This window comes from Spodoptera frugiperda, chromosome 19 (genome assembly GCF_023101765.2).
Source record: "Spodoptera frugiperda isolate SF20-4 chromosome 19, AGI-APGP_CSIRO_Sfru_2.0, whole genome shotgun sequence".
NCBI lineage: Eukaryota > Metazoa > Arthropoda > Insecta > Lepidoptera > Noctuidae > Spodoptera > Spodoptera frugiperda.
Genome location: NC_064230.1, coordinates 1,308,163 through 1,322,020, shown reverse-complemented (window position 1 = coordinate 1,322,020; position 13,858 = coordinate 1,308,163). Strand labels below are relative to the sequence as shown.

The 13,858-nt window shown below is 37.4% G+C and overlaps 2 protein-coding genes across 2 annotated transcripts in view; one reads left to right on the top strand and one right to left on the bottom strand.

The window, feature by feature from the left end:
• Positions 1 to 495: 495 nt before the first annotated feature.
• On the bottom strand, positions 496 to 5,959 carry LOC118281140 (ribonuclease H2 subunit C). The gene is made up of 4 exons (XM_050700603.1): positions 5,715 to 5,959; positions 2,505 to 2,632; positions 1,596 to 1,700; positions 496 to 1,030 (listed from the first exon to the last, which is right to left on the bottom strand). The coding sequence occupies exons 1-4, from the start codon at positions 5,863 to 5,865 to the stop codon at positions 1,016 to 1,018; spliced, it is 399 nt and encodes a 132-aa protein (XP_050556560.1). The 5' UTR covers positions 5,866 to 5,959; the 3' UTR covers positions 496 to 1,015.
• Positions 5,960 to 6,405: 446 nt separating this feature from the next.
• The window catches only part of LOC118281152 (GTP-binding protein 2), a 36,468-nt gene continuing 29,015 nt past the window's right edge, over positions 6,406 to 13,858 (top strand). The window contains exon 1 of the mRNA XM_050700455.1: positions 6,406 to 6,815. The gene's annotated coding sequence lies outside the window, so the exon portion shown is untranslated. The remainder of the gene's footprint in view (positions 6,816 to 13,858) is intronic.

Below are 13,858 nucleotides of genomic sequence, written 5' to 3'. Positions count from 1 at the left end.
ACGTTGGGATGTATCAGGCGTGTTAATACAAAGTCTGTATTATAATTATAATATTGTAAATTCAGAGCTGTATTGTGGTGCTTTTTCACCAGAGATGTGCTATGTAGGTATGCTACGAAGATGTAATAGCTAAGTTGTGAAACTATGTGACCGTTTCCACCGATATGTAGCTGTGCGAGGAAGATGCGCAGCTCGAGCATGCGATGTATCGATAGTAGGGAAGCCATTCATAGCTGGCATCTTTCCATATAAAACACATAGCTTAGCTGAGTCCGTTTCCACCAGTGTACCAATGATTATGATTGGTGGAAGTCAAACACATTCACAGCAACGTAGCATAGCACATCTCTGGTGGAAAAATACCGTTGTCGGACCGTTCTCTAGGATAGAATATTGGCTACATAGCTTAGGTACTGAGTAGAGTGATACTGCATAATAATAAGTAAGTAGAAAAATTATGTTGGTTTTTTTTTAATAAATAAATAAATAAACGAGTTGTGTTTGTATGTTTGTGTTTTATTTTTGATACCTTATTTATAGTTTACAAAAAGTACTAAGTAATATTATCACTTATAAATTGATTATTATGTTATCGGCTTATTTACGTAACTGTTTGACGAGGAACTCGACTAGTTTCGCGTCGACCCGGGAATCGTAACACCTACGCAGCCGCTGGCGAACGACTCTAATGTGCCAACATAGTCGCGCACCGGAAAGTGCGCATGATTCCAGGCAGAGGACGCGACACTCGAGTCGTCAGTAGCAGCGACAATCGACCGTCGTGTGTCGCGGAATGCTGCTCATGAATATGAGCCTCTAACATGGCTTGAAACTAGTCGAGTTCCTCGTCAAACAATTACGTGAGTAAGCCGATAACGTAATAATTAATTTAGTATGTCTCACGAAAGTTATAATAAAATTATTACAAATTAATCGAAATTTTGAAACATTATTTTTATAATAACTATCGTGAAACTACTAAATTAAGGAATAAAGGGTTTGATGTTACCGAATATCAGTCTCCATGCATCTGAAATAATGGAAAAGACATTTATTAATGATTCCAAACAAAACCGAATTAATAATAAGGGGTTTAAAGATTTTGTCTGCCTCGTTAGAAGAGTGGTCGCAAGTGCAATTTCCGGTCGGGCAAAGTATTATTGAGCTTTTTTCGGTATTTCTAAAATTTCGCAGTAGCAGCACGGCGTCTGGAATTGTGTCCAGTACCTACCTATATGGCAATAGGCTCACTCACCCCCTATTACATGGGACTTATAACACAAATGGTGAAAAGTGGCTGTAAATTGTACACTGGTATTACGTGCCGTGATGCGCACCTCCGTACCTTTTAAACTATCCTTTGCAGGCGGCTTTGTTGGCGTTGTAAAGTATTATTATTAATGGAATTGATCAAAATCCTCTCTTAGCGGATGCCTATGTCATTACATTATGCATGCGAAATTTCAGCCCTACCAGCTGTAAGTTGAAAGAGCGCTATGTTAGTCAGTCAGTCCCCTTTGCCTGCCTTTAGTTTTTAGAAGTACCTAGTATTTAGAGGACTTTAAATAAATATTGGGAAGTAAAACAATACTCACAGCATCACTTATATCAATCCAGTCGAATGCTCTCTCCATCTTATCGTTCTTGGTAGGTTTCTGGTCCCAGTTCCAATATGTGAACTCTTTGAAACCACCCGTTACCTGGAAATAAACAGGGAATCCAGTTAGTACGGAATTTGAAATCAAGTTAAGTGTTAAACACATACACATGTTTGTAAACACACCCACAACACAGGAGAAAATCCTAGTGTGGGGCAATGTTTTATTAAAAAGAGACAGAAAAAGTTATAACTTGGAATGAAACTATAAAATTTTGTACTTGTATAGTAAAAATTAGTTTTTCTTTAGGTGCAAATATAAATAGTTACTGTGTATTGTAAAGAAAAATATAGTGTAGATATATATTTTATGCTGGGTAAATGAGTTAAATGCCAGTGTATGCAGGTGGCGGCTTGTCGTTCTACGTGTTGAACTTAGGGGAGGCCTTTATTCAACGGTGGACGTCTCTTGGCTGATGATGACGATGATATATTATGAGTTGGGTAAACTAGTTAAATGCCAGTGAATACAGGTGGCGGCTTATTGTTTAACACGTTGACTGTCCGTGTATTACATGTAATGCATGATATGATCTGGCTGTGACGTCCGTGCATTATATGCAATGCATTAGTCAGTGGCAACTGAACTGTCTTTACTGTGCTGGATGTGTGAGCTAAAACTTTGAATTTTCTAGGGACGTATGAACAAAGACTTGAAAAAAATGAGACTTAAATGTTCCATCGAAATTTTATACTTTTTTTATCAGTAGAATATTTTAAGTTCCATTGGACGTACCAACAAGATTATCCAAAATAGATGGGACAGTCAACATGTTAATGTATAGGACACTAAGGGGGAGGCCTTTGTTCAACAGTTATCTTCTAGCTGATGAAATGAGAAACCCACCTGAAACTTTCTTTCAACATCTTCAGCCAATGGCCTTTTAGTTTCAGTAACTGTAACGGCTCTGTAACCTTCAGGTAGTGTCATCTTCTTACCATCTAGAGAATGGCCTCGGAACGATGCAGTTAATTCTGTAGGGAACATTTATTTATTATTAATATAATATGTTAACACAATTCAACTAACCAATTACATTAACACATACAAACAAAATATAGAATTATAAAAATAAAATTGAAACAAAAGGAAGAAAAATATAAAAATTACATCACAATAAAATTGGTAAAACGAAAACAAAAAAGACAATCAATAATATACTATTGCACAGTACACGAAAGCAACTAAAAGAAAAAACATTTCTAGATACTAGAGGCCCTCCAGTGTCTAGCTGATTGTGGAAACGTGGACGAGATAAATAATGGGTTGGTGGAAACTGTCCGAGCAGTGGGGTCAGACTTCTTCAAGACCCCCCGCCGAAACAGGCCCCAAAAGCTCTCCGACGGAACCTTAAAACTTCTTAAGGATCGTAGCGAGATGAGGCTGCAGTCTTCAGACGATATGTCTGAATACGGCAAACTCAATAGACGAATCTCGAAATACATGCGACGTGACCTGCGGGCCTATAACGCCGCAAGAGTCAGAGACTTAATTGAGCGAAACAAGGGCTCAAAAGTCTTCGCAAAGAATTCGTCTGTTGGGCAAAGCCAAATGACGAGGCTGAAGACCGAGGATGGCAGCGTCATCTCGTCGAAGTCCGAGATCCTCGGAGAGCTCGAGAGGTTTTACGGACAGTTATACACCTCAACACGGCAACCCATCGTCGGTACAGCTCGGGACCCAAGAGCTAAACTGACGCGGCACTACACTGAGGATATCCCAGACATCAGCCTGTACGAGATTAGGATGGCTCTCAAACAGCTTAAAAACAACAAGGCGCCGGGCGATGACGGAATCACGTCGGAACTTCTGCGAGCGGGTGGAAAACCGATACTTTTAGTCCTCCAGAAGCTATTCAATTCCGTCATACTCGAGGGAACCACGCCGGCAGCATGGCAACGGAGTGTGGTGGTTCTGTTCTTTAAAAAAGGCGACAACTGTCTGCTAAAGAACTACAGACCTATCTCACTTCTGAGCCATGTGTATAAGCTGTTTTCGAGGGTCATCACGAACCGTCTCGAACGCAGGCTTGATGACTTCCAGCCTCCCGAACAAGCCGGATTCCGAAAAGGTTTCAGTACCATAGACCACATTCATACGCTGCGGCAGGTTATACAGAAGACCGAGGAGTATAACTTGCCACTATGCTTGGCGTTTGTGGACTATGAGAAAGCCTTCGATTCAATCGAAACCTGGGCGGTGCTGCAGTCTCTCCAGCGGTGCCACATCGACTATAGATACATCGAGGTTTTGAAGTGTTTGTATAACAACGCCACCATGCGCATCCGACTCCAGGAAGAGACTACGAGGCCAATCCAGTTGCGGAAGGGCGTGAGACAGGGAGACGTTATATCTCCGAAACTATTCACGAACGCACTGGAGGACGTTTTTAAGCTCTTGGACTGGAGCGGACGCGGCATCAACATTAATGGCGAATACATCACTCATCTCCGTTTCGCCGATGACATAGTCGTAATGGCAGAGTCGCTGGAAGAGCTGAACACCATGCTCAGCGACCTCAATACCGTTTCCCAACAGGTGGGCCTTAAAATGAACATGGACAAGACGAAAATCATGTCAAATGTCCATGTTGCACCTATACCGGTTGTCGTTGGGAACGATATACTCGAAGTTGTAGACCACTACACATACCTGGGTCAGATCATCCAGCTAGGTAGGTCCAACTTCGAGAAAGAGGTCGCCCGAAGAATCCAACTCGGATGGGCAGCATTTGGGAAGTTGCATGAAGTCTTCTCGTCAAAAATCCCGCAGTGTCTGAAGACCAGGATGTACAACCAGTGTGTGTTGCCAGTGATGACGTACGGTACCGAGACATGGTCCCTAACTGCTGGCCTTTTAGAAAGGCTCAGAGTCGCCCAGCGCGCGATGGAGAGAGCTATGCTCGGAGTATCTTTGCGCGACAAAATCCGAAATATGGAAATTCGCCAAAGAACAAGAGTTACAGACATAGCTCTCAAAATATGCAGGCTGAAGTGGCAATGGGCAGGCCACGTCGCTCGGAGGACTGATGGCCGCTGGGCCAGGAAGGTGACTGAGTGGCGACCGCGGACCGGAAGACGCAGCGTGGGCAGACCTCCCACTAGGTGGACCGACGACATCGTCAGAGTGGCGGGGAGCCAGTGGATGCAGGTGGCGGCTTGTCGTTCTACGTGGAGGACCAAGGGGTAGGCCTTTGTTCAGCAGTGGACGTCTCTCGGCTGATGATGATGATGATGATGAGAGGCCCTCACAAAAGCTTAGGCAGACCCTTTTAAACATAAATGATGAATGATATTTATTTTGCAAATAGGTTATAATGTAACTCTTTTACACATCAATCTCTTAAATAACTAGATGTGGCCGGCATTTCCTATCCGACTACTCTGAGAAGAAATGCCGAAACAAACTCAGAGGTCATAGTCTCTTTTAAAGTCCAGACAAAATCAATTAAAGATGTCGGAGAACAGTATAGAGATCATCATCATCAAAGATCAAAACAATAGTAAAATAAATAGGAAACAATAATAATCTCCCGATATTTGTTATGTGAGTGAGTCCTGGCATAAGACCCATAACGCACTTGTAACTCATCTTGTAATGTTTCGAGTGTACTCCATGGGCGGCGCCGATTGCTTACCATCAGGTGATCCATCAAGTAGTATGCATATAACAAAGCGGTTTTTCGTCATCAATACAAGAAATCTTATGAAACGACAAGAAAAGACACTTAAAATCATATGCATGCTGTGGTTACCTATAATTGTAAATACGGACAACCCTAAGGTAGTTTGTATGTAACTGTTATTTTTATTGTGCAATATTGCTGTATTTATGTTGGTGATACATAATAATAAATAAATAAATAAATCTCTCCATGGGCGGCGCCTTTGCTTGTTGCTTACCATCAGGTAATCCAACAACTAGTATGCCACCTAAATCCCATAACAAAGGCTTTCCGCATTAAATCTGCTAACAGAGATCCACTAAACAACATAAACCTCTTCCATAATACGCCAAAACATCCTTGTTTATGAACAATAACGCATGTTTACGTACCTCCATCCTTATCAACGATGTATGGAACGAAATATTTTTCTACATTGGCTGGGCCATCGGAGTCTATTTTACAAGGTATGTAGTGCGCTGTCTGCTCGAATTTATCCTTGTGTTCTTCTGTTTTTAAGTTATTTTCCACTTGTATAGACATTTTTTAGTTTTTCACAGAGATAACAAGAAAGCCTTATCTTAAATCTACGTATTTTCGATTAGAAAACGACAATAACATAACCTAAGTCCGCGTTCCCGCCAACAATTTTTAAAAAGATTTTGACAGCGACACTGACAGTGTCAGTTTTGTATACAGAGTATATAAAATGATTACTAGACATTTTTTTATGATTTAACTCGTCCAATTCAACTTCGGTGAAAGAAATTAAGATATTGTACGTTTTAGCAATGTCTAGTTAACGTGTGTATGTAAATTAAAATATTGTCGTAAAGATTTTATTTTGAAAGTAATCTTGATGGGCCTCTGATACGGCAATTTTGAATCATTTCTTACGTTCCGAAACTTGATTATTATATTTATATACAAGTTATTGTTTACGTTATAGTATAATTTTTGTATAACTAGTACCTAGTGTAGTAAAATATCATATCACAGTAATTAAACTAATTTTAAGGACTAAAATATTTAGAAAACACACGTACAATGACTCAGCTTTTGAATGGTCTTGCCATATAACGAAAACAAATAAGATTTTTTATACATACCTACATTTATATTATGGTTGTGTAGTAAAACGTCAAAATGTCCAGTGCAATGAAATTCATGACGAAATTTTCGCAACCATAACGAAATAATCTTATCGGTATTAAAACAACGGCATTATAAAACAATTCTCTTTATTAACATCAATATGTTATCGTGTTAGTGACGTTTCGTTGCGTGCGCGAAGCCCTTCGTTCCACCTAAGCGAAGATTTATACAATAATATTTATTCAGTTGTATGAAAATCGTAATTTTTACGTCACTGTAAATAATTTGGCAGTGTTCCTCTGTTTGTGGTGTTTGTTGACTCACAATAGCTTTAGAAGTGGCGTTGGCAACAAGCTAGTACAAAAGTGACCTTGGGCGTAACAATAACAGCTGTTTGCGTGAGTACCTTTGCATAACTAAATTTTAATTAAAAAAGTGTATTAAAAAAAATAGTCGATAAAGAAATATGTCCGCGGTTTATCTATTTTTTGCTGTTATTTTATTTTCGCGCGCTATTTTCGTATTTGTTTGATGAGACCTTGAGAATATTCGGTAGAAGGATATTATGTGAATGAGATTGTAATTAGTTATTGCACAAAAGAAAGGCAATTCGCTCCAGTTTTACTCAATTTTAATGCTAATTAGTCGTTGATAAGTTTATTGTTGCATTATAATGTTGGTGCTAAGATATACAATAATTAAAAGTGATCAGAATTTGAACAGTTTTATATTTAAAGTAGAATTAGTCTTTTTAAATTACCTTCACTTTAATAATAACTTGTTTTAATGTGTTTAGGGTACTGTAATAATACTTATACTTCATTTATAACTAGCTATATATTGTAGTATAGTGAAAATATTTGTTCATATTTTATTTAAACCTTATGAAATATATTTCCATCTTGAAATAAAAGTTAAAATATCTGAAAATTCGCCCCTAAAACATCACACCTTTTGTTCTCCAAACAAAAGGGTAGACAGAGGTGGACAATTGCATTGCATATTTTACTCTGTAACACCCCCTTATTATTTTATTATTTATTTACTAAGAAAGGTACAGATTAAATCTTATAATCTAGTGTATGGTCCAACAAAACTAATATATTATCAAGTTTGTCTGTTGGATCAATAAAGTATTATTTAAGAATATATTTATAGTAACTAGTATTAATATTTTCACCAGTTATTTTATAAGTCCCATCTTATATGGAGAAAGTCTATGGCCAACCGCAGACTATGGTATATCTAATGAGAATAGGACCCTTAGTAGACTATTTTATTCTATTGGTATTAATTTTGAAAGTAGGTAGATATTGCACAATATTGTTAAACTTTATTATTATAACTACTTAGGTAAATAAGCATATTATATTAAACCATACTAACTAAATAACAATAATAAATATGACTAAAATATTTACAACTTAAAAATACCTAAGAATAGAATAGTCACTTATATCTGAGTATTAGGTGTAATATAAATAGTTTCACATACACTACCATTGTCTGTATAGAAATATTATTTTTTTCTGAATAAAATATTATTTTCGTATTTAATTCACAATAATTATTAATACCTATACAATGTGATAGGCGTGGGACTTCTAACCCGTTAAGGCTGAGTACTACATCTAATTTTATCGAAAAAAAAAAATATGGGGGTTGAACCCCTTATTGAAAATATAGGAAAATAGTGATTTTTTCGGTAAGAATAATTCACAAATTATTTTTTTCTCACCAAAACATTATCAAACATATGAAAAAGGTAATTAATTAGTTAGCCAAGGTTATTAGCTACCGTTTGTCGTCTTTTTTTTGTTTCTACGACGCATACAACCTTTGATATCAAAAAAAGTAAAAAAAATATTAAAATGGCCATAATTTTTAGGGGAGGGGATTCGACCCCTTCGACCCAGGACTTTTGTCGTTAAAATTAGATGTAGTATTCAGCCTTAACGGGTTAGAAGTCTCGCCCCTATCACATTGTATACATACATAACCTCACGCCTGTCTCCCATAGGGGTAGGCAGAGACAATGGAATGCCAATAGCTATGAATCTTACATAGTTACTTCTTTTGCTTCATTAACAGTCATCAATCTTTTAATCCATGCTTGTTGGTATTATACCTATACCATATTACTATTACCTTATACCTTACCTATATAAATTACAATTATAATGCTTATTAAATTATATAAACTAACTTAAAAAAGCATTGAAAAATATAATCCAATAATGTTGCACAATTTATATTAAAGTGACTCATCATTTAGGTATTGCATTATCTTTGTGGTATTTTGCATATAACTACTTAAATTAATCCCACCCAAAACATAAATGTGAAAGGCTGCCAAGTTCGATAATATTGGAACGCTTCGCCCATAAAAGAAGTGAGATCTAAATAAGTACCAAGTTCCATACACAGACCTCAGTTAAAAATGATATAACAAGTTGGCAAGTTTTCACACACTTTGTTATAAACCTACTAAACGCAATGAGTCAAGTATATAATTTTCTATTAAAACTTGCCAAGTTATATCATTTTTAACTGAGGTCTGTGTATGGAACTTGGTACTTATTTAGATCTCACTTCTTTTATGGGCGAAGCGTTCCAATATTATCGAACTTGGCAGCCTTTCACATTTATGTTTTGGGTGGGATTTCATTTATTTTTGTAAGGTTTATTTTCTTTTTTTCTTATTTTACTTTACTTTAACTAAATACAAACCTTTGTAACGAATTTTAGGTCGGTACGACCATTGGAAGATATAGATAATTTTTTTGTTTTAGTTCCTTAGGGGTATGAATTTACACCTTCATTATTTTTAAAACCGACTCACACTTGGCCATTTTCAGATTTTTTCCTTTACTTTGACCTAAAGACCTACCTCCATGCCAAATTTCAAGTCAATACGACCATTGGAAGTGGTCTAGGTTTTTGATGAGTGAGTCAGTCAGTGAGTGTATAGTAAAAATAGCGATTTTCTGACGTCAATATCTCAAGACCTACAATAGGTACATTAATGAAATTTTGTATTTTAGATAAGTAAGTAGATCTCGACAGATACTAGAAATTTCAAATGCGTAGATAAAATAGATTTTGAGTTATAGGTGGGTCGAACTTGGCCCGAAATGGTTCGTGTAATATAACCCACGGCCGGTGTGTCGGTTTTTTTGCTCGAACTTGGCGGACACACTGCCGTGTGTCTAGATAAATATATAGGTGACTAATAAATAAGTACTTTGATTTAATATATCAGTAAAAAATATTTTGAAAATCAATCTACATTTTTGGTGGATTAACATATACAAAAACAGTGGCAAATTGAGAGCCACCTTCTTTTTGGGAACTCTGTTTACAAGTCAAGTGAAATGTGGGAGAGCCATGCTTCAGCATGAATGGGCTGGCTCGACCAGAGTGACACAGATAACTGACATGAAACAATGCTTGCGTTGTGAGTAGTTACCAGAGGCCCAATCCCCGATTCCTTAAATTCCTAACCGTCAAAAGGCCGGCAACACAGTGGTAATGCCGCTGGTGTTTCAAGTGTCCATGGGCGACGGCGATTGCTTACCATCAGGTGATCCATCTGCTCGTTAACTGGCTATACCATTACAAAAAGCTAAACTCAGTATGAGACTATAAATAGTGATATAAACAATCATATTTGTTTACAATCTAAATAGTTGGAGTATCTGATAACAATGGCATATTTTTACATCAACATAGATAAGATATGAGTAATGTATGAGGAAATAAATATTTCACTATTGTCGTAATATTTATTTAAAAATAAGGAAAAATCCATTTAAAACTGGATTACCAAATTATAGGTTTTACGTTATATACCGACCTGAAGCTGCGGACTACCTAGCGGGTTATGGCTCAAAAAGCAGGAGTAACTAGTTAGGAATGGGGTGGTTTTTTAGTCAGTAAGTGTCTGGCACTCCCTCTCGCCTAGCCCAGGGTGGGAGATGTCATTGGAAGATTTTCCCCCTCAAAAACTACTACTATTATACAATATGAAAGAAAATGATTGGGTCATGGGTGTGAGTGGCTAATGGAGTGGTAAATATGTTTATTATTGTGAAATTAGGGTGAGTTACTGACAATAAATTATAAGAGTTTCGCATTATAACTAAATGTAGTTTCCTGATGGTTTATATTAATTTTGTGGTTTTCTTATTAGGTATTGTTGTCTAAAATTAAACATGACATTTGTGACACTTTTAAACAACTGCATAAAAGTGGTATTGTTGCTAATTTAGTTTCCTATTTATAACTAAATAACAACGAGCTCATGTTTGGGGCCCTTTATGGGGCTCTTTAGCCCGGGGTCCCCCGTATAATTGATACGGCAGATACGGCGCTAGCTATGCCTCTAGTAGTGATCACCTAGTACTGTGATTGTAACTTACTATTGTGCATCGTCTTTGCACATTAGATTCAGACACATTCCTCCCTGTCTATATAGATGATATTATAAATCTACTACGCTGCTCATCTGTATCAGTTACGAAAATACATTTCAAATCAATTTGGCACTCCGCATCAATTGAAAATAAACAAAATTTTGAACACAACACAGTCAACAACATGTATTGCCAAATTCCCGCCAAAATTTACGTCAAACTAATGCCAACTTTGAGAAAAAAATTAAAACCAGAGACTGACATTTTTATTTTTAAATTAGTGTTTTTTTTTTGTGTCTGGGTATATGAATGTGAAATAAAAATAGGAATCAGCTGTTGGTTTTACCTTGGAAGGCTATTAATAGCTTGATTCATAATTTTGCAATATATTATACTAGCGACACTATATTATATTATACTGGCGACCCGCCCCAGCTTCGCATGGGTGCAATGGTGATATATTATGCATGTATTATACATATAAACCTTCCTCTTGAATCACTATCTATTAAAAAAAACCTCATCAAAATCCATTGTGTAGTTTTAAAGATTTAAGCATACAAACGGACATGGGGACAAAAATTGACAATTTATCCTGTAAATTGATAATAATATAATAGGGTAGATGACTAATTTTTATTTTAATGTCCGTCTTGTAGATTATTATATTTTTTCATTACCTAAGTGACGGACTAATTACATTTTTAATTTTCATACCCCGTCATAATTCCTAATATCCAATCCGAAGCGAGAGGGAGTGTCAGACTCTTAATGACTAAACACCACCCCGTTCCTACTCCTGCTTTTCGAGCAAGAGCTCTGGTAACCCACTAGACAGTCCGCAGCTTCAGCTAACATCCATAGATCAGTAATCTCGCAACTGTTCAACGAATAAAATAATAATTATAATGTCGAAAGTGTCATTAGAACTTAAGACGGGATATTTACCATGTTTATTTATGTCTATGAGTTTCCGATATTTCGGCACTGTTGCAAGCGCCATGATCACGGATGAACAATACCCTTAGTATGAGACAAGAGCGCGTTTGGCGCTCTGATTGGTTGATTTATTCGAGCCGGCCAATCAGAGAGCCGAATGCGCTCTCGTTTCGATTACTATAAACGTAAAGCAAACTCATACTAATGCCCGAATACTCAAACGCTACTCAATTTTAAGACGCTCTCAAATGTAGTTCTGTCCCTATCAATTCTTTATAAAATGACAGAGATAGCACGATATTTAAGTACAACTTTAAATTGAGTAGCGTTTGAGTATTCAGGCGTAAGGGTACTGATGAAACGCCGTGATCACAGATGAGCGCTTGCAACAGTGCCGAAATATCGGAAACTCACAAAAACTAATAAACATGGTAATTATCTCGTTTTAAGTTTTAATGATATTTATTAATAATAATAATATAGTCCGCAAGGCAGCTTGTGGCGAGCTGTTGGGCAGTGGCGACCCCACGGACCTGACTCCCGGGAGAGGCCCTATTTTTTAACTCCGGTTAGTACTTGTGACTATCCGGAGCGGCCTCTCCTGCCTCATTCTTGCCTTAACCGGCTGGTTTGAGTGGAGATCGCAAGAGTGGAGTTGCCTTCAACTCCACTTGGGGGAAGGATGTATCCCAGTAAGATGCTGGTAGGGGTCTTGACCGTACTTCCGGGATTGCCCTGATAGCCTTGGGATGCCTCTCCTTCCTCAAGCAGCTCAAGACATGTTGCTCCCCTTGTCGCTACATGCTAGCGGCCGTTTCTGGGGGCCCATTATTGAGTTTGCGAGTCACCCCCTGCCTGTTTATCCGTATTTTTCAATATTGGTCAGGGGCAGGGGCCATAGTATTCCATATTTACCATATTTACCAGTCCATCAGCCACTCACACCCATAATCCAATCATTTTTCTTCCATATTGCACAATAGTCCTGCATCAGCCGGGGATTGTCCTTTGGTGTACTTCCATAGTGCATACAGGGATAATCGCCGGCTGATGTCCCATTACATAATTAGATTAAAATTGTTCAACGGGCCTCTGCGAGTTGGCTTCGGCCCCTCGTACGCCTTCCAAAGGTCCGGGACCCTGTGGTCCCGTGATGAATAAAGAACAAACATAAATAATATGTATTAAATTCACCGAGTGAAGTGGAAACTATCGTTTTCTTTTTCTTCTCCTCTAATAACATCTTCTGATTTGTTTCGTTGCGGGGTCCAAGACAATTATTCATGTCCCTGAGATGTTGGACTTCAGTGTTCCGGTGTTTTTCCTGGTTATATCAACTGTAGATCCTGGTGCACAGGAGTTGCAGCGGTTTGGGACGTTGTGGCAGGCTTGTCCCATTAAAAAAAAAACTAGTGACCATGTCAGTTTAAAAACGAATATCGTAAATGTTAAATCAATTGGGTAGTATCTTCGGTCAAAAATAAATTATTACAACTTTTCAATAAAATATTCAAAAATAATCACACTCTCATTCATAGATTTCATGATCTCCTTAATTTTCGATTATTTCTATCTAATTTTCTAGAAATAAGTCTGCTATTTGACGTCAAAATCTGAAGACGTCATAATAGAGTATTTCATACAAAGTTCATAGAAAATATCGTTTTTGACGTTTCGAAAAAAGTATTGAATTTGACTAGTAGGAAACTAGCGTATTATCCCGTTTTAAGTTCTAATGATATTTCCAGTGACCATGTCAGTTTAAAAACGAATGTCGTAAGTGTTCAATCAATTGTTTATTTACTTCTAAATTTCTTTATCGAGGTTGAGTGATAAAAAATAGATAAACTAGGAGTGAATGACCCGATGCGAAGCGCGAAAATCGAAGGCCGATGTTGCTGTGTAGGTAATTGCAGAAGGTTCAAATCCGCGGTTTTTACGTAGGTACTGAAACTTCTGAATTTAGTCTACATTGATAAATGATAAATGATATTTATTTTTGGAAATAGGTTATAAAATAACACTTTTACACGTCAATATCTTAAATAACTAGATGAGGCCGGTTTGCCGGCCTATTGCATTTTTGT

Coding starts and splice junctions, on each gene's coding strand:
- LOC118281140 (XM_050700603.1), bottom strand. CDS start 5,865: ATGTCTATACAAGTGGAAAATAACTTAAAAACAGAAGAACACAAGGAT. Junction 2,633..5,714: donor CATCGTTGATAAGGATGGAG/GTACGTAAACAT, acceptor TGTTCCCTACAG/AATTAACTGCATCGTTCCGA. Junction 1,701..2,504: donor ATGTTGAAAGAAAGTTTCAG/GTGGGTTTCTCA, acceptor GTTTATTTCCAG/GTAACGGGTGGTTTCAAAGA.